This window comes from Dermacentor variabilis, chromosome 5, assembly GCF_050947875.1.
Source record: "Dermacentor variabilis isolate Ectoservices chromosome 5, ASM5094787v1, whole genome shotgun sequence".
Lineage (NCBI taxonomy): Eukaryota > Metazoa > Arthropoda > Arachnida > Ixodida > Ixodidae > Dermacentor > Dermacentor variabilis.
Window position 1 is genome coordinate 136,713,807 of NC_134572.1, and position 19,726 is coordinate 136,733,532.

General features: G+C 44.8%; 2 protein-coding genes across 3 annotated transcripts in view; one reads left to right on the forward strand and one right to left on the reverse strand.

Annotated features, from left to right (window-relative positions):
* Positions 1-8,085: 8,085 nt before the first annotated feature.
* LOC142583187 (transmembrane protein 169) lies at positions 8,086-14,038 on the forward strand. The gene has a single exon (XM_075693541.1). The coding sequence runs from the start codon at positions 8,306-8,308 to the stop codon at positions 9,245-9,247; it is 942 nt and encodes a 313-aa protein (XP_075549656.1). The 5' UTR covers positions 8,086-8,305; the 3' UTR covers positions 9,248-14,038.
* A 58-nt stretch (positions 14,039-14,096) lies between these two features.
* Positions 14,097-19,726, reverse strand: part of ALiX (programmed cell death 6-interacting protein-like protein AliX) — a 51,969-nt gene continuing 46,339 nt past the window's right edge. The window contains exons 14-16 of one of the 2 annotated variants that reach the window (XM_075693539.1): positions 19,232-19,391; positions 17,647-17,895; positions 14,097-14,716 (exon numbers count right to left, since the gene is read on the reverse strand). In XM_075693539.1, the coding sequence (XP_075549654.1) occupies positions 14,628-14,716; positions 17,647-17,895; positions 19,232-19,391 (498 nt within the window). In that variant the 3' untranslated portion in view covers positions 14,097-14,627. Of the gene's footprint in view, positions 14,717-17,646; positions 17,899-19,231; positions 19,392-19,726 lie in introns of both variants that reach the window. The other variant, XM_075693538.1, reaches the window with a different exon arrangement.

Here is a 19,726-nt window from a genome sequence, read left to right on the forward strand (position 1 = left end):
CGCTCGATCGCATAGCTATATATATATATATATATATATATATATATATATATATATATATATATATATATATATATATATATATATATATATATATATATATATATATATATATATGGCATAGCGTTCAAATGCTTATAATGCCAGATTGCACACGCACATTGCGCTGATGCTCTCCAGAGCTGACAGCAGCGCCAGAACTGTGTGTTCTGGTGGAAGCAAAATAATGAAAACATTCGCCGTGAAAACACCGATTACTTGTCGCGAGGCAACAGTGTCCAAGATGTGAAAGTATCGAATTGCGCATGTTCTACGTATGACTGGAGACGCTTGCGACCGTGATGAGAATCACGAACATACGTGAGTGGCAAAGCTATAGGCGCATAATACTCAGACGAGCGATAAAACGGGTCGTTATCGTGTGGAATATCTCATTTTCTTGCCATTCCTATGTAGACCGATGTTGGCGATCTTGAATTGGTGATGATGATCTCCATTGCATTTCCTTCGATACGAAGAGGAGACACATAGTCCCCCAGCCTGCTTGAGCTAACCATGTATTGTATACATGCATAGCAGTCTATAGCATTTTGCCTACCTCTCCTTGATATTTTCGCTCTTCATTAAAACCTCTATCTATATACATTGGGCAGTTTATGCCTGTAAAGGCTCCGGTTTCATCAATCTCTTCCTTGCTTTTCTTTTTTTTTCTCCAATACTGTAAACGTCTCTTGCTTATCTCTACTGCTGCACAGTTAATGCTTCCATCAGCTTTGAGTCCCAGCGCTTCTGGAAGGCGGACGTTTCCTACGGATCCTGCTGGGTGAATGTCTTAATTTGTCATTGCATTACGATGTGCTGACTCGTCGTTCCCGCGCTTTTGCTGCCGCAGACGCATGCCTCATATTGGTGCAAATATTTGCTCCGGTATGTTTTTGTCCTGAGGTAGCCAGCTCGGGCCTCATATAGCAAGGCACTGCCCTTTGTGTTATCGAGCAGATTTTCCCTCCTGATTTCTGTCTTGCCGTATTTGTAAATCTCCATGATCTTTTTCTCTTTTTATTATTATTATTATTATTATTATTATTATTATTATTATTATTATTATTATTATTATTATTATTATTATTATTATTATTGTTGTTGTTGTTGTTGTTGTTGTTGTTGTTGTTGTTGTTGTTGTTGTTGTTGTTGTTGTTGTTGTTGTTGTTGTTGTTGTTGTTGTTGTTGTTGTTGTTGTTGTTGTTGTTGTTGTTGTTATTCCTGGTTGCCTATTTACACTTTCAGTTACCCTGTACTTGGTTGGCAACTTAAAACGTCGTAGCGCACTCTGGCCGGTGCAAGGTGCCTATAGTATTCCATATGAAGCATGCGAAATTGCCTCACCGCAAGTGCGACGAGCTGCGTAACGTACTGTACTCCTATACTACTCGATCACTTTAATGGAAGCACCGCATTGCAAGAACGATTTGGATGATTACGAGCGCCATGCCGATTACGAGCGCCGATTACGATGACAGCTGGGTAGATGTCTTGACATTCTAATTAACAACACATGGTCCATCGTTCCCCTAGCTTTACCACAGAAAGTATGGGCTTCTTCTTTAGGGTACCTCGCTTTAAATCTACGCGTTCTAAGGCATCATAATGCAAAAAAGAAGTGAGACGTGCAGAAAGGACACAAGAGTAGAGAAGTGGACAACACGAACGCCGACAACACACCTCACCTCTTTTTTGCATTATGAATCTTTACCAACTATATAGCTCAGCTTTCTGTCGTTCTAAGACATCCTGATCTCGCTTCGAAAAGTAAGGAGCTTCCCTTTGACTTACCTTAATTTGTTTCTTTCCCGATTTCATTTTTTTCCTTTTAGGTAGCTAGTCATAGCAGCTTTATTTTAATAATAATAATAATAATAATAATAATAATAATAATAATAATAATAATAATAATAATAATAATAATAATAATAATAATAATAATAATAATAATAATAATAATAATAATAATAATAAATGACTGATCTGCCAGCCTGTATGACTAACCTCCAAAGAAAGGACTTCAATCCCGGAACGTCGGTAAGAGTAAGTACTGCTCTTTACTCAGTTACAAATAGAGTATAGGGCCGCTTCCTGTCGTAGTAAGTTTGCCGCACGTTATCAACACACATCCACCCCAACTCCCACGCAAACTCACGCCTACTCTATCGCCAACGTATCAAAAATTAGCGAATGCATGGGCGCACTCTTGAATCACTGCGCCCGAAGCATGGGTGATGGGGACTACAGCAACAGCACACGAATGTCCTAAGCTGAACGTTTCGTGACGGTCCAACGAATAAGCGAGTGATTAGCGATAATACGTCTTTGCTACAAGCTGTTAAAACTCACAGAACATCTACGTTCCAAACCTTGCGCGCAGCAAGAACAAATATATCCCAACTGAGCCCATCCTCTAGCGATTAGGCAGAAAATAAACAATCCGATACTGACCGCACCGAGGAAGGTTACTAAGTCAGAAAATCTGACAAGCCGATGGTTCAAATACTTTTCCAACTAAAGAACGCATAGCAAAACAAACTGATCCTGATTTAATTCATAAGCGGAAAGTTTGGACAGTTGAAACACATTCCTAGCCCCTATTTTAGTACAAGCACCGTATACGCAGCTCGTGCTGTTTGGGCAAGGAGTAATGAGCTCCGACAGCGTTTATACGTCCTCCGAACCTGTGGCCAAAGCTTCGTGTCGTCCACCCAGTCACCTTCAACGGTATCCGCCGAAAGAAAAGCTTTTATGATCTGCACCGGCGTCATGAGCACCCATTGTAAAGACGGAGGCGACGGGGGCAGCTGAGGCAAGGAGTGGCCGTGTCACCACGTGATCAAACGTGGCGGCGCCCATGTAGTAACCGTGAAAACGGTCTATACAACATCATAAAATTACCGAACATTTGTAACTCATTCGTGGAAAATAACATTTCCTTATCTTTTATTCTTCGCACATTTTTTTGTGTGTATGAGTCTGTGCCATTTTGTATAACATTTATAAAATGCCGGAATGAATTGCATGTAAGTTATAAACATGATACAAGATTCATTAAACTTCCCCTTGAACAGCCAGCCACAGCCAATGGGCGCAGCAGCAGTTGCTGCTGCCGTTACAGCGCGGTATAACGTCCTATGGGTGTGAGAACAGCTTCTCTAGCAATAATGTACCAGTTGCTCAAATTGGCACACATCTGTGAATGAATTTCTTTTTCTGACGAAGTATTCCAAGTAACAGCGCCAATTTATATTGAACTATCCCGCCCATAATATGTAGTCTAACTGCTAAATTGGAGCAAGAACAAAGCAGCAGTAAGCGCAATGTCTTTTTCTTTTTTTCAACTTAAAGGGCCCCTGAAACGGTTCGGACAAATTTAGTAGACGCGTAGGGAACTTAAGAGGAAGCTTTAGCTCGAGTGCTCCTATCTAAATACATGTAAAAGGAGAATTCGTTTTTCTCGGCAACCACTGCACCAAATTTGACGAGGTTTGTTGCATTTAAAAGACAAACTTAAAATCTAGTGACTGTTGGTTTCGAATTTTTGAGTTAGATTGTCAAGTTTTTATTAAAAATTGGCAAAAATCGGAAATTTTCAAAAACCGAAACTATCAAGTTTACAACTCTGTAACTTAACCACTAAAAATGATAATACAATTCTGTGAATTGCATCTAATAGTACATCTAAAGCGGACAAAATTGATATGTTACACATGAATATAAAAAAATTAATCATAGGGAAATACAACTTTTGCAAAACCGTTGTAACCAACGTAACAAATTCACGTAAGATGTAAAATGACATATTGCATTTGTCCGCTTTGAATGATCTAATGAATGTCGTTTACAGAACCGCGATATCAGTTCTTGATGCAAAGCTATGAATTTGTAAACTTCGTGATTCCATTTTTTTCTAACGGTCAAATATTTGAAAATAGTTTTAAGAAAATTCAAGCCCTAAATCGAAATTCCGCTTCCAACAGTCACTAGAATTTAACTTTCTCTTTCAAATGCGACAAATTTCATCAAAATCGGTCCAGGTGTTATCTCATAAAAACGTTTTTGCGTTTTACATGTATTTGAATAGGCCGCGTCGGAGTTGGGCCCGAGCTAAAGCTTCCTCTTAAGTAGAACATTCGCACCACAATTTAGGTGAAGCGTTACGTATTAATGGAACTACAAGCGATTACAAGTTACCCTCCTCCCTAGCTATGCTTTTCCTCCTCAACTCGTTCGCCGAGCCATCGGGGCTAAGCTCCGCCTTCACTGGTTCTGCGTCACGATGCGACGTTACATCGTCCACTTCCGGTTGTTTTGGAGCCCGCCCCCGCCCGGTGGAAACCTCTCCGCTAGCCGCTTGGCCGTCGACCGCAAGCGAGCGCTATCGAAGCAGCGTGCGTTGCGAGCATTCTGTCGCAGCGCCGAACGTGTCTGGTATTCCGTTAACCACGCACTAGCGGAACGTTTCGACTGAACAGTGGAAGCATAAACTGAAGCTGATGAAGGAACTTTAGCGTAGACGTACGTGAGCTGCCTGATCGGTCTCCACGGTCCAGCCACCCGTTGGCGCAGAGCTTAACCAGCCAAAGAAAGAGCTAATATTGCTCTAACCAAGTGTAAAACATTTTAAACGTTCACAAAAACAACGTGTTAACGATTACACTCCTGCGAAACATTTACACCAGCAGCAAAGAAGAATACATTTTGTTACTGCTACTGTGTCTGGTTGAGCTCTATGCCACCAGGTGGCTGCACCGTGCAGACCATTCACATTTGTGCTTCTGTTCATCCCCTGAAACGACACCCAAGGGGACACGGCCAGGCCCTGTCCCCTTTGCGCTTGCGTTTACCCTAAAATACCGGGCTCGCGAAACGCTATTGCGTTAGTAAACTTCCGGTGTAAAGTGACGGCCACAATCGCGCAAATCCTGGCGCCGATCGGATAGCGGCAGTCCGATGCGCTGCAGCCAGTCCGCTCGTCTACTGGCTTGCAGAGGGACGCGATGTCGCAGCTTGACATATTGCCAGTCGCTACGTTTGCAGTCCACAACGCAACAAAGTCGAATCATAGCGCTCGCGAAAAGACAGACCGACACTGACGGCGGAGCTCTCGTCAAAGACGGAGCACGTTGTAACACAAGCAGACGACACTTGCTGTGTGCCGGAAGTGCTTAAGTGTACTGAAAAATTGTTCTTGTGCATTCCCTTTATGTTACTTTCTTTTTATAAAAACAAATTAACTAACATTTCAGCTATTACGAACATCATTTGTTTACCATAAAGTTGGAAAAATTATCGATTACGCGCCCTGGTCAGCCAATGGGATAGCTCGCCCCACTGACGTCATATGGGTGATTTGCGTCATATGGGTAGGGGCGGCTCAAAATTCCTCCGCGCAATGTGCTGCGATCGGCAGCGATGTGCATTTTTAAAACCTTATAATAAATTACACGCTTTACGCATAGCATTTAGATGCGTCAATTAATGATCAGAAGGACCTATTCTAACGACTCAGTACGCTTGTAGAAAATCGTCAAAATCGTTTCAGGGTCCCTTTAAAACACACGTTGCTTAACTGTTGCTTGCTCCTCGCAGTATTCGCGACAGCACGAAGTCTTGTAAGCAGAGCGTGTTCGAGGTTCATGCACACCTGCCCAGGTGTACCTCAGTACATGTGCTGATAGAGCGTTACGCAGAATATGTGCATTTTGCTGCCCTCGGCACCGTGCGCCTGCCAGCCGAAGCTTCATCCTGGAATATGGGAAAGAAGCGGCTGCTTTGACTTAAGGAACGAATCCTCCCTACCGCAGGCGTATCTTATCTGTGCGCGCGAGAAGCGCAGGGAAGTGAATGAAGGTTATCGGATGCGCTGCAAGAGTCGGCAAGACTCCACAGAACGTACGCCTGCAAACACATCACGCGGCTGTTCCATGGTATACCACGTAGGCCGGTTCTACGCGCGTACTGTTCTGCACCGTGCGCCGGCTATCGCAAAACTTTGGTTCCGTGGTGCTTCACTTACCGTGGTAAGAAGGCACCTCAGGCCGCAGTCAATGAATCTAAACGCGGAGTCAGAAATGACATTCTGCCTCCTCGCCGGCGCGCTGTCGTAGTGATGCGCAGCCACCCGAGTTTTGTTCAACAAAGCACGACGATTTCTCAAGCGAGATTGTGTTTGTGCTCATAAACTCCAAATGGATCGCAAATGGGTCGGTGTGTCGTGTCTCCAGTACGTTCTTGTAGTGCAGTGAGAATGCGTACATTTTTTTTTCGTATCGCCAGACGTCTAGCTCGCAAGTCCGTCTGAGGGCCCCAGGAAGCCCAAGCAGAGAAAAGCAAGTAGAAGGCAGCGATAGGTGACCTTTCTATAAAAACACGCAAGAACTGGGCTGCGGCCGGTACCTGCGGCTGATGAGAACAGTTCGCTGGCCTTATAAGGCTTGTTTATTTTCATGAAAGCCGGTAAAGGCAGCCGATTCGACGTCACGGCCCAATCTGCGAAGTTCAATATGAACTTTTTTAACATGACTTCGGCAACGGAAATGCAATGAGACATCGCGATTGTTTATTACTGCGGAGCGCGCGCGTCCGATCAGCCCGGTTGCTCCCAGCGCGGCATGGTTTTGCGAGAAATGTAAACAAGAAAGGAGAGCTGGCCCGATAGGCGCAGCAACGCGAACTTCCGGCTTCACTTTAGCTTCACAAAGAGTGACGTCAGGACCTCTCCTAAGTTTCCTTCCTCCATGCTACCTACCATTGATCTGCATTGCACTAAAGCCCCTCCATACACGTTTCCGCCGACCAGTTTAAGTACCGCCAACCTGCCCTCCTCCTTCACGCACCTCTCTCACTCACCCCCTTAGCTTCCGGCGTCAAGCGGAACTTACGTAGCTGCAGCTTCCTGTTCAGAGTGGAAGTGACACTTTGTTTTTTAGCGTTGTTTTAGGTGTTTTAGCGCCGCTGGAGAGGCTTCGGTTGAAACTCTGAATGCGATTCCATCCGAGAACCACCGCCTACTGTAACCAGCGATCTGCTCGTGTTCGCTGCTTCGCGTCAACCTGCGACGGCTTGTGGCACGAGCGACAACGTACAGTGGAATGTAGTGCCTGGGCGCTTGGAGACCACTGCCGTTTTTCGTGCGTTTGGACAACAGCGACCGCGAACTACTACTTCAGCGGAATACAACTTGTCCCCTTTGCATTCTCCTTATGGTGACTACCACAGCTCTGCTAAGCACGCGCGGGCGTCTCACCATCGTCTAACAGCAGTCAAAGCGGAAATTCCCGCAGCACAACTCCAGGAAGCGGAAACGCCGGAACCGGAAATGGCGGAACCGGATTTGGTGTGAGGGGAAAAGTCGGCGCACAACAAAGGTTGTCGCTACTTAAGAAAGCGGCGGTGGCGCGTAGATGCAGGAAGCGGCGGTGGCGCGTAGATGCAGGGGCTTTACATTGCACAAAAGAGCCGAGAGCCATTCGATACGGTTTGGGCAACGCCAGGTGCTTTGCAGTGGTGTAAGTCCTATAAGTAGTAAAATTATAGTTTTACAGTATAAGACAGGAGCCTTTGACACGATTAATTCTATGCAGCAGAACAAGCATTTCAGTTCGCGCGCCACCCGTTCTTTTTATCCTTCGGTCACTATGCAGTGCAAAAAAGGCATGGCCTTTAAGATTCTGGCGCTCCTTGTGACGCAACCGTAGTACAAGGCTCCTAAGGCTGCAATCTTGGAGGCCACAATAAAGCTGTTATCATGCTGTTGCACATACAGGACTTTATCATGATGCTATGAATTTGGTCAAGGCTTAATAAAAACAATTCTTCAATATAATTTTCGAATCAGTTTTATACACAAGCCCGAGAAAATAAAAGCATTTTTGTTAACTGTAGTTCTTATATGTATTTATTATTATTGTAAACGTTTTTATGATAATGATTCAACGTGGTTTTATCAGATTAGTCACTTTATTACTATTTTGAATGAGCCTATTTCAAGCTCGCTTCAGCAGCGCCATCGCAATCGCTAACTAAAGTAAAGTACTTTACTTTTATCGAATAGTGTTGTTTTTGTTGACGTTTCATACGGCGTGCTAGTGGTGACAGCTTGGTGCCCAGCTCGTCCATAATGAAGGAGCTCGATCGTGTCAGCTGCTGATACTTTCCGCTCCCCATCAATTCGATAGGGGCCAGCAGTCATTTTGGACTCGTTCCAGAGGTCTAGTACACGCTGTGGATAGGCCCACACGACAGCAAAACGCGCGATATGACCGAGGTGGAACGCCCCGCCTTCATTCCTCCTCGTAAAAGAAACGGCAACAAGGCGTCCCCGAGATCAGCGAGCGCAAAGCATAACAACGGAATATCCTCCGATCACCGCGCGGTGCCGGCGGCTAGGCCATGCAGCGCCGCTACGAGCCCCATCAAGACACCCGACAGCGACCGAAGCTGCGGGCCGACACCAGCTGCGCGGCCGCACCGCAAGCTGTCGGTCGAGTTTCAGCTTGACCCGGATGAGCGGGACCCGGACCAATGGACTACGGACAGGTCGCAGGGGACGGACAACGCTAGTACGGACGGAGAGCTGTCCAGCGTCACTGAGCGGTCTTCGCTGAGGGCCGACGGTGACCGGTACGTGACGATGACGGGAACTATCAAACGGGGCAAAAAGAAGGGCGCCACGATCGACATGAAGGTGAACATTTCGCGCGAAGAACTGGACGAGATCGAGAGTAGCATCAAAGACCAGCAGACAAGCGACGAGGAGGACGACTGTTTCTTCGGCATGAACAAAGGTCCGCATGTCCTGTTCCTTTCGTTCGTGCTCGTACCGGTGGTGTTCATCATCTCCGCCGGCAATTCTTTCTACCTGGGCACCATGACGTGGTACAACATCCTCGTGGTGCTCAGCGAAAAGCGCTCGATATTCCACAAGGTGCTGCTCAGTCCTTTCTGGATCATCTTCTACCCATTCCTCATCGCGCCGGCCGTCGTCGGGCTCGGTCTGTACGCGGCGGCCGTTCAGATCTCGTGGGAGTACGAGAAGTGGAAGCGAGAGGTGCCCGACTGGGAGAAGGGTTTCTACGGCTGGCTCTGCTGCCTCCTACACATGGAGGAGTGCAGCCCTTACGACGTCGTCATCCTCACTGACGTGCAGCGGGCCGACGAAGCACAGCCGCAGAAGTCCACGGCCGACACCCCTGTCTAGGTTGTTCGTCGTCGTCCCCGCATACGCGTGCTCGGCCACCCTGGAGGGCGTGTTCTCAGGTTCCGGCCCTCCTTTTATCGTTAGTGGAATGGCTATTGCTGCCAGTAGTTTTAATTACTCACGTGCTTCTGTGTTGAAATTACCATGATCATATTCAATGCTATTTGGCTCCTTCATGGAGGCCCATCAGAAACACATGAAGGTAACTGAGGAATTGGCATTTGAAGAGAAAGGAAGTTTTGGTGTCAGCATATGCAGGGGATTAATTTCACTTTGCTCTATGCTGCCTTACAATGCTCTGTGTGAGCACAGCAAAGTACTTTTTCTTTAGTATATGTCATGTGATGTGAAGATAGAAGAGTGCGTATAAGCATACCTATGCACATAATGCAGGGTGTTGGGTACCTTGCCACCTCCAGGGCAACTGCTTCAACCTGTTGCACTGTGTACGTGTAAGCAGTGACACTTGTTCAATGGCTGCAATTTTACATGAGGCATTCCTTGCTGTTTTTGAAGTCATATCAGTGTGCATTTGCCCTCTCTAGTCATGCAAATGTAAACCCACTTATTTATTCCACTTATTTTTTATTGTGTGCCATTCATACTTACAAACCATGTCTGTGAAGTGGCAAGGTTTTCTGCCACATTAGTTTTTGTTTAAATAGTGCACAGATATGGCAGCATTGATGCATTGCATGCCACTTTTATACATAATTCCCGCTGTCTTTTTGTACAGGTGCCGTTTCTTGTGCAGGGCTGTGCAATTCTGCGAAATATTCTATATTCCATTGCAACTGTGATATTGAATTTGCATGCCCTCACAATGTGCTATGGCCATAAGTTTACAAACCATGTAGCAGCAAAAGTGATTTCTTACAGGCACAGTATGTGCTGGACTCCAGTATTCACTTGTGTATGCAAGGACTGCAGAGCATGTTTCAATTTTATAATTGTACATCTAAGCAACAGTGGTATAGCTTTGTAATGCAAAGACAGGTTAAGGCATGCAGACGCGGACACAAGAGGAGAAGTGGACAACACGAACACAGCACTTCTCTTGTGTCCGTGTCTGCACGCCTCACCCCTTCTTTGCATTATGAATCCTTACCAACTAACTCAGCTTTCTGTTGTTCAAAGTGGTATAGCTGAGTTTTTATTTCAGGCATTTAGGGTGTGCGAGGGGAGCTCTACCTCCTGCTACCCAAAACTGATACATTCATATGTGCAGTGGTGGAATAACTGTGCTAATTGTGCGAAGAACAGTCCTCTCTGCCATCCTGCTCCAAAACAGTATTTTAGCAAAAATTTGTGCCAAGCCTGCACCAAAGGAAGCATAAGAATGAGAGCCACATGTTAAGTATGCCAGTTTGCTAGCAAAATTGATACCGAAACCTAAAACCCAAACATCATGCTGGAGAGAAGAAAGCAACAGGAGGCAAGGCAAGGAGGTCAACCAGATGAGTGTCCGGTTTGCTACCCTACACTTGGGGTGAGGGAAAGGGGGAATAGAAAGAGGAAGAGAGTGAGCACCGAGAGCACATGGGGGGAGCTTGCACAAGAGCACTATAAGCGGTTTCTTAAATCGGTGTACTTCAAGTACTACACTAGCGCACGAATCGCTCTTTGTGGCAGTGACAGATGTGGACACAGTCCTAGTATCGGACTCAAGTAAAAGGAGTAGTCGTAGTCATGGAGATATAGCTGATGCCGTTGATCCTCCATATGCTGTTTTTGTTATTTTGTGGTACTTCTCTCTGGTGGAGGCTCTTATGTACCAGTGTTGTGCCGTTTAGTTTGTGCCATTTTGCCTGCAGTTCTGCATCCTTCGTACCAACGTGTCACTTACAGATCTTGCTTAAGGATGCTGTCGGATCAAAAACAAGTCTCCAATAATGTTCGGTTGCACTTTGTTTAGTATAAATGTTGACAGTGCCAGTTTAAAAATACTTTGTAAATTGCGTACCCAATTACTGACATTTAATTTGCTTATTAGTGGGGACTTTTAAAGCTACCCGAAAGGAAGAGTAGATTTCATGGTTGTAATTAAAACAGCTTTAACTCGATTCAAGGCACATCATGTTAAAAATAAGGAAACGTCTGTATGTCATCACTGCGACTTCAGTTAATTCGTGCATGTTCTAGGGCATGGTATTCCGCACACCCTCCTTGTTGCACAATGTTTTCTTTTTTTCTTGTTCATTTGAAGCCCCTCTGAATGCCTGTCGCAAGTTGAAATGATAATAGCGGCTTTATATCACAATATACTTGCAGGGAAGGCCATTCTTTTGAAAATAATGAAACTGGTAATTGTTATCTCGAATGCCTTATTGATGCGCCTAAAGCAAACTACGCTATATTTATTATCTCCTTCAATTAAAATTGAGACCATATGGTGTATAGATGTACATTCGACACTGCACCAAGATGCCTTTTTCCTGTGCCAATATCTGCAGGAAAAAGTCAAATGGCTGTTCCACTACTGTAGGTGCAGTAACGTGAAATCACCTGCCTCAATTCTGCTAATGTCACCATCGAGAAGGAAGGAATGGCATTCCACTATGGTCTGTAAACTTGTCGGTGAAAAAAAAAACCAGCACGTATCTGTGGAATGAGCACAAAGAACAATACTGTAACGTGACTGTCAAGTGTTAACTGTGCCAAATTACTGTTGCAGCGTTTCTTCGATGTGATGTCTCTAGTCGCGTTTTTCAATGTCGTTTTGTATTGGTTGCTCCAAGTAGCCTCGTCGGCTTACATGTGGCATCACGAAGAACATGTGGAGCCTTATTTCACCATTTAAAGTGCATTGCTGGAAAACAAGCATATTTGGCTAAGGCGCAGCTCTTCACCTTGCTCTGGTGCTCCAACATGGCTGCTGGGATGACAGCGCAATCCATCTATAGTCACTGGAACATTATGCTCATTGGGTGTCTGTGTCCTTGTTTAACAAACGTAGAGCAGGAAGCATTGTTTTTTAGGTATAGCTAACGAGAGACATAGTCTCCTCAATTTGGCAGCACTTTCTGCACGAACGGCAACTTCATGTCTTGTGAGCATGCTACAGCTCTAGAGTCCAAGTTGAGCAAACATGTACAGCAGTGTACCAATATTGCCATTTGCTGCAGGTAATTAAAGCTGTTGGCTTTCCTCGCCCTCCATATTACTGCATTCCATTAGCGTGATATGTTGCTGTAGCAATGAAATGGCAGCTGTGGACATGGCCTGCTGGTCAGGAAATGCAAGCACAAAAGAGCTGTCCAAATGAAAGGAGGTTGGGATGCTGTTCTACATCATTACCAGCGAGTTCTGACAAGAGTAGAAGCTCCAAACCAGCAACCTCCTAGTTGCTTGCTGTAGTGGACTGCTCCTATAGGTGGTGTTCAAATCGAACCTTCCAGCAACAGCTTCCTTGGACTGATGTAAGCCAATTTTGAAGGCCATACTCTTGTGTACTGCAAAGGCCAAAGCCGGAAACAAGACATGATCGCCATGTTTTGGACATTACTTATTGAAAAGCTAAGGAAAAAAAAGGGGCGGTTGCGCTGTAACTACACTCAACAAAGTGGCAAATGCAGAACTGAAAATTTGTGCAGGGTTAGTTTTACCACAACTGAAGTATTGAAAGGTTTTGTCTGCTAAAAAGGATGAGTTCCACAGACAGCAGGAGGATGCTGCAGGCACATAACTTAAAGGCCAGCTACAATGCAATTTTGGACTGTGCAAAAAGCCTATTCTTTCATATCCAATACCCAAATACGCCAATTGAGAGGTTTTACACGAGTTAGATATAGAACAGCCTCTATGTGAAATTTTACATTTGAAATATTAGTAGATGCATCATAAAAAGCTTGTAGAAATAAGACATTCTTTATACCAAGCTTGCAAAACAACCGCCATGTTCACTGCTCACCGGAAGTGATGCACAACCCAGAACCTTGAAAACTAGTACAGCTTCCTTGCACGACGTCCGAAGATTAGCCGACACTCGTGACACAGTAAAAACCTTGGAGCCGGTGTGCTGGGACTTGCATTGTATCCACTAACCACCAGGTGCACGTGTTGTTCAAAGGCTGCAAATATAGTTATTTAAAAGCCTGGCTGGTTCGTCAGGATTGCTTCAATAGTATACGCCAACCATTCATAACCAATTTAGCCAAGTGAAATTTCATTGTAGTTGGCTTTTAAATGCCTAGGCACACAGTTAATTCATTGGAACATAGATTTAATGCCACTGCCGCCACATAACGGTCCACATTGTGCTGTTCCAGTGTCATGCATTATGAGCTGGACTTTTTTGTGCAATGTAAAATTCAGCAGCGCAGTACGGGTGACATGCACTAGACTGTTGTCAATAACAAGTGTGTTGCACTCCATGGGGAAGTGCAAAAAAGAAAGTGCGGAAAAATTGAGGAGACCGACCTGTTCCTCGTATATTCAGTATGTGTACAATAATTCTGCGAGCTAATATTCCAAGCCACGAAGTGTATGCAAACATGAGCATTCCACTGAGTCTACAACTACGCGCATTTTTCTGATTGATGTACTGAATGTTCTTGCGAAGGTTTTACACAGATCAGCAGTGGCTGTGTGTGCAATTTTGGTATGGGGCATTTGCTCCAAAGTGTGCAGCCATTCTAAACATTTACTACATGATATACCGCAAGTTTTGATCTCAACACATTGCCATTTATACATTCAGACGCAGTTATGGAACAAATACTGTGTGTGTGGATGCATGTACATTAGTGACTAGAAGCGTGCAATGAAAAATAAACTGTTCCTGTTTTTGTACAGTTGGTGTCTGTGAATTTTCACAAATGCATACAAGAAGCACGTTGTCAGGTCAAACTCTTGGGTGGCACGCTTTCCTTTAATCACAAGGCATAATTACACTGAATTAGCAGGCAACAAAAAGTACAATTCAAACACAAGACTGAAAACAATTTCAAATCAATGTACAGCCTTAAATTGATACTGGATGCTTTTATTGTTGATCACATTAACAGTAATCAATACTTTCAAAAAAGTGAAAGTGATGTATACATAGAGCCCTTCAAAGCATGAAAAAGAAAATAACCAACAAACAAGCCTCTTAAGGCACTAACAATTATCGGCACTTTCTTTAAAAAACTAACCCATTAAGTTTTTCAGGCACTCCACAGTGCACAATGACACATGCAAATGATTTCAATTCAATCTGGTTATCAGAGCTCACTTTGGCCACAACAGATAAAAAGCTGGCTGCAAAGTAAAACACAAGTCACAGATCTGTTAGTAGCAATGACATGCAAAGTAAAGAAAAACAAGCATACGAAGTTAGCCACAATTGTGCAATCTAATCTATTCTCCCTGCTGCCGAAGAACTGGAATGATCTTGCATTCACTGTGGCTGCCGTGGGTAAGGATACGCAGGGTACTGGTGCTGGGCTGATGGATACTGCGGATATGGCTGGTACTGCTGGGGTACGGCTGAAAGAAAAAGAAGCTACAAGTTACTGACTTGTCAGTAAAAATGAAGTCCATGCTTCGGGGAGGTGGCAGAAGTTTTCCTCCTTAGCCACGGTCAGAATGAAATTTTACTGAATAGCACGACTGTGGGTTACCGAACACATAAGATGAGATCATGTCGAACACTGATGTTTTAGTGCGCACGAACAAAGTCCGCACCTTCATCGCTTGGTGCCATGAAGTACCCCATGAGGTATTGCGCAAAGTGGAAGATGTAGACAATTTCCTATCTGGTCGTTCCTGCTGCAAGCACCAGAAGAAAATAACTGATTTCTTCAAATAAAGCAGCTTTGAATTGAGTGAAACATTTTTATTTGAGTGTATGCTTGTCTGCACACATGTCTACTGCCAAGGTACATCATTTTCATTCCTAGGTCTGTCCACTGGCTTATAAGTGCAAGTTTTTCACAACAATATTTCAAAATAAAGAACGATTTTCGGCAGTCCTGCGTGATTCGTTGTATCGAGATTCGACTGTACATAAAGTGTTGGGTGTAGCAGTTTCTTCAGAAAAAAAAAATCTGTCATAACCTACAAGAAACACCTATTTTCCCATGGTAGGGAAAGAGTGAAAGATTCTATGTGTGATACGAACAGTGTTGTATATTCAGAAATCTATATAATCAATAGTGGTAGCTCTGTGATGTATGGTGATATATCTGCAAATATATCGGACAGACTTAAGCCAAAAGATTATATTTGCCAACTGCCAACAATTCCCACCACTAACGTCAGTTAAAGAGAGGGCAAATTATAAATGAAAGGCAGGGAGGTTAACCAGGACTGAGCCCGGTTGGCTATCCTACACTGGGGAAAGGGATAAGGGGAGGGAATGATTAAAAAAAGAAGAGAAAGTCCACTGGGGATATCGATCGGTCACTCAGTCCGGATCACAGCTATCGTCACTGAAGTTTTCTATAGCCTGCTAGGCACAAGTTCAACCAATGAAGTGCACATTAGACTCATTATTCAGTACTTCTGGTAGTGTCTCCAGCTTCTTCGACATGACTTTACAGTAAAACCTTGTTAATATGTATCTGCTTGAAATATTTTAACAGCTAAGATGCAGGTGCAACGAGTCCCTCACCTAGTTTTCAAAGAGCCTAGAACATTGGTTGGCCGCTTAAAGCCGTAGTGGCTCATCGCATGTCTACTAGTTTGTGCATACCACGGTCACTTTTTTTTATGTAAAGGTCAACTGCGCTGCCTCGACTCACGGTGTAGCTGACATAAAAAATCTACCACCTTTTCAAAAAGTGCAGAGACTGGTCCAACTACAATTATTCCGACCTCAGTGCGAATGCAGTGATAAGCATTGGAAATTCACAGCCATGTGGAGGTGGTGATGGGCACACCACTGGCACACCACCGCCTTATCACCGCCAACCCTAATGCGATAAGCACCTTCAGCAGCGCATGTGACATAGTGGTGCCATTCTAAGCATACTGCACGCTTTTATAATTGGCGATAGCCCGAATGCGCCCGCCGTTCTCTGCCGCCGCTTTGAGTCGGACTGTTTCAAAGTGTGCACCACTTGCAGAAACAAAAGCAGCCCGTTGTCGCTGCGTCAACTCTACAAGATATGCGCCACACCCCTGGCACGGGCCAGGAGTGGCGCGGGCATGGAGAGAGCTGACTGCACAGGCACTCCTACGAAATGTGGGTGCAGATCTGCCGATAAACACGCATGCGTATCGTACAGCAAGTGTCTTGGCATGGTGTGCGTTTAGTAGGCGACATGCTGCAAACAAATTGCACGGCAAGATCGGCATCAAGCACCCGCAAAAACCACATTTCTATAAAACGGCACTGGTCCTCACCCAGTAGCAGACGGTTGTACAAATGCGCACATATGCATAAGGGAAATTGGGATGAGTTGTTCGCTCTGCTGCTATGTCTGCCATTGTCTTCCCTGCTAAAGATTCAAAATGACTTATGAGGCATCCGCTCGGCTGCCATATGTGCTTGGTATATAAAAAAAATGGTGCTTTGTATCACTTTTGCGCTATTGCATGGTCGTGCAAAGGAGCCATATTAACTTTCTTGCAACTTTGGAAGAAGAATTAAAGAAAACTCCCTGTGCACATTTTAAGTCACATTTACAGATGACATCGCATTTATTTCTTTGTTGGTAGCAACGGGGCATATCAAAAGATGCAAATTTGTACTTGGCGGTTAGTGTGCCATCATTTAGTGTGTAGTTATGCCATGTTCCTGCCAGGTATGTAACAAGGTTTTACTGTATTGTGACAATATTCCACCTTTTTAAGGTGTTGCAGAGCCCCTTCAGTCTGTACACAACACATTTCTCCATTTGAATAGTGCTAGTTACCTACTTGAACCGGCACAGTTTCTTGAAATAGCCCTCCTTCTGGATCTTCGTGGAGGCTTACATTGGCCGCAGTGGCATAGGTGCATGGTATGATGGCCAAGAACAGTACACTGCTGCATTTGGCGTTTCTAGATAACCTCTCGCTTGTAATGTTACAAATTAGATTAAGAAAAAAAGAACAAGCTTGAGCAGCACTGTTCTAGGCTAGAGGCTTGCTCCCAGTTCACACCAGCCATGGTTGCCATGACGTGGTGCTGTCATGCCAGCCTTTCTAGCGGCAGAACTGGCACCCTATATACTTCCAATATTTTTCAACCATGTTCTTTCGTTCAATGTGCAATCCCTAGCTTTCTTTGTTAATCTCCACTGGCTGAACGCATCACATACTTTTTTTTGGATGTCAGTGGACTGTCGTCGATGATCAGGCCAAATGAACGCCTACAAATTTTTATCCATCTACAGCTTTTGTTCTCAGATAGCAAGTTCCTTACTTTTAAAAATGAATGTTTCCATGCCCTAGTTTTCTTTTTTTCTAGTGCAACACAGCACAAAGCTTACCACCACCCCCAGGGTATCCCGGCTGTGCATAAGGGTTGTAGACGGTGGGCATGGGCACAGCCGGGTAGGGTGTATAGCCCGGGTACTGCGGGTATCCTGGGTAGGCCACCTGGGGCTGGGGCATCCCCTGAGGACCATGCAGTGGGTAGGGCGGTGCCCCGGCACCCCCTCCGCCCGTTGGCGCAGTGCTGCTGGTCGTCACTGGCGGAGGGGGCCGCGGTGGCGGCGTCTTGCTGACTGCAGATCCACCTGCTGGGAATGGCACCGGCAAAGAAGTTTGAAAATGTTGCCAAGAGGAAGGAAATATGCAGCATTAGTGAAGGGCCCCTCGCCAGGCCACACAGCAAATTTCGGTTATGTGCTGGAATTTGTTATGTGCCTTCTAGGGAGCGTTCTGCCGCAAACATTTTTCGAATTGGTTCATTAATAGCCAAGACAGAAATATTTCAGTGCCGTGAACCGGTGAGCTCAGGAGGTGAGGGCCACTGCCAAGAGAGACTCTCTCCGCTTGCCCCGTCTGCCCTCCGCAAGCAAAATTCCTCCCCTGCATTCTCCCATACTGGAGCTTGAGAATCGCGTGACGTATACATCACGGGCTCCGCCTTCTTTTTTTTTCCCCCCCTCCTCGTTTTTTTGCAGTGTGGCACGCTTCCGCTGATGGTGTCGCGCGCGAGCTGTGCACGAGGACGCCTGACTAGCGGTATAAATCAGTGGAACACGAATACTGAAGCACACACAAGCAGATCACAGAGCATGATCGCGCGCAGGAACACAGTAGAAAATGACAAGGTTTCGGTGTCTGCGCGGGTGATTGCACGACATGGGAACGAGCAGATGAGAGGGAAGTACATCTCTTTTGCTGCGGTGTGAAGTAAAACAAAAACACTCAGAAATTCAGTTTGTGTGTTTTATTATTTCTCTAAGCTTTAATTCGTCTATCCAAGCAACATATTATACAAATAACAGATGTTGCCCTGAATAATCCTTGAAGTCACGTATCACCACAAGTGACGTCACAGCGCAAACGTGTGCACAGGCGCACCAGTACGTGTACATCACCTTCCGGCTTGAAGCGCGGCGGCCGTGAGGAGACGGGCAAACATTGTTCGGTTTGAAATTTCACATCTTTCCACGGCGTGTAGTGTTGCAATACTTTGCAGACACGGTCGTTATCGCACATTGTATGCTCTGCGCTTGTCAGCTCAAACCTGGTGAGGGGCCCTTCAAGTTTTACAGAATTTTTAAAAACCATCTGTGGCAGATAGCATAATTTTTGTTCTTGAGCTGGATTATTATTAGGAGGCAGATACTACTAGTGCGAGAAATAGAAACACATACTTAAGTAATTAACATAAATACACTGATTAACTTCTTAATTACTTTACAGCACATACTGCAATTTACAAATAGCAGCCGGTGAGTTAGCAAGATCAATCCACTTGAAATGAATTTCCAGGGACACTAGTTCGATATATTAATTCCCAATGTGTGGGACAAAATATGTGACTTCAAACATGTGAATTTCATGGCACCATTTAGGCTGCAATATTTTAAAAGGCAAGAAAGAATGTGCCTTGTGGCCTACCATAATGCGACGGTGGTGCAGGGGTTTGCTGCGGAGGCTTGTTGACAATCGACTGCTGCAGATGCTTCATCAGTTCTTCCTTCTCGGTTTTCCGAGCAAAGCAGAAGTCACTGATCTTGTTTTGGAAGGCGAGCAGGATTTGGGTGAGGTCATTGTAAAACTGTCAATAAAAAAGAAAAAGGTCGTGTGTAGTGGTTGAATAAAGAACCTGCCTGCACCTTATCGAGAAACAAAACGCAGCTCACAGTGGGCAACCATAATGTTCCGTGTGAACAAAGGGACACTGAACAACACATAAACCATGAGTGCTACATACTTCAAATGAGCAAAAAAACCCTGAAGACAAAATGCAAAGACTAAGCGCTATGAATTCATTCAACAAGATGTTGCTATGATTCCTGCTGTCTGGCTTCAGCCTTCTGAGCCTGCAGCTCGTTTGCAAGGTAAATATACCTAGTAGTGAAGCTTCCATAGAAGCCCATACGTTCAAAACAT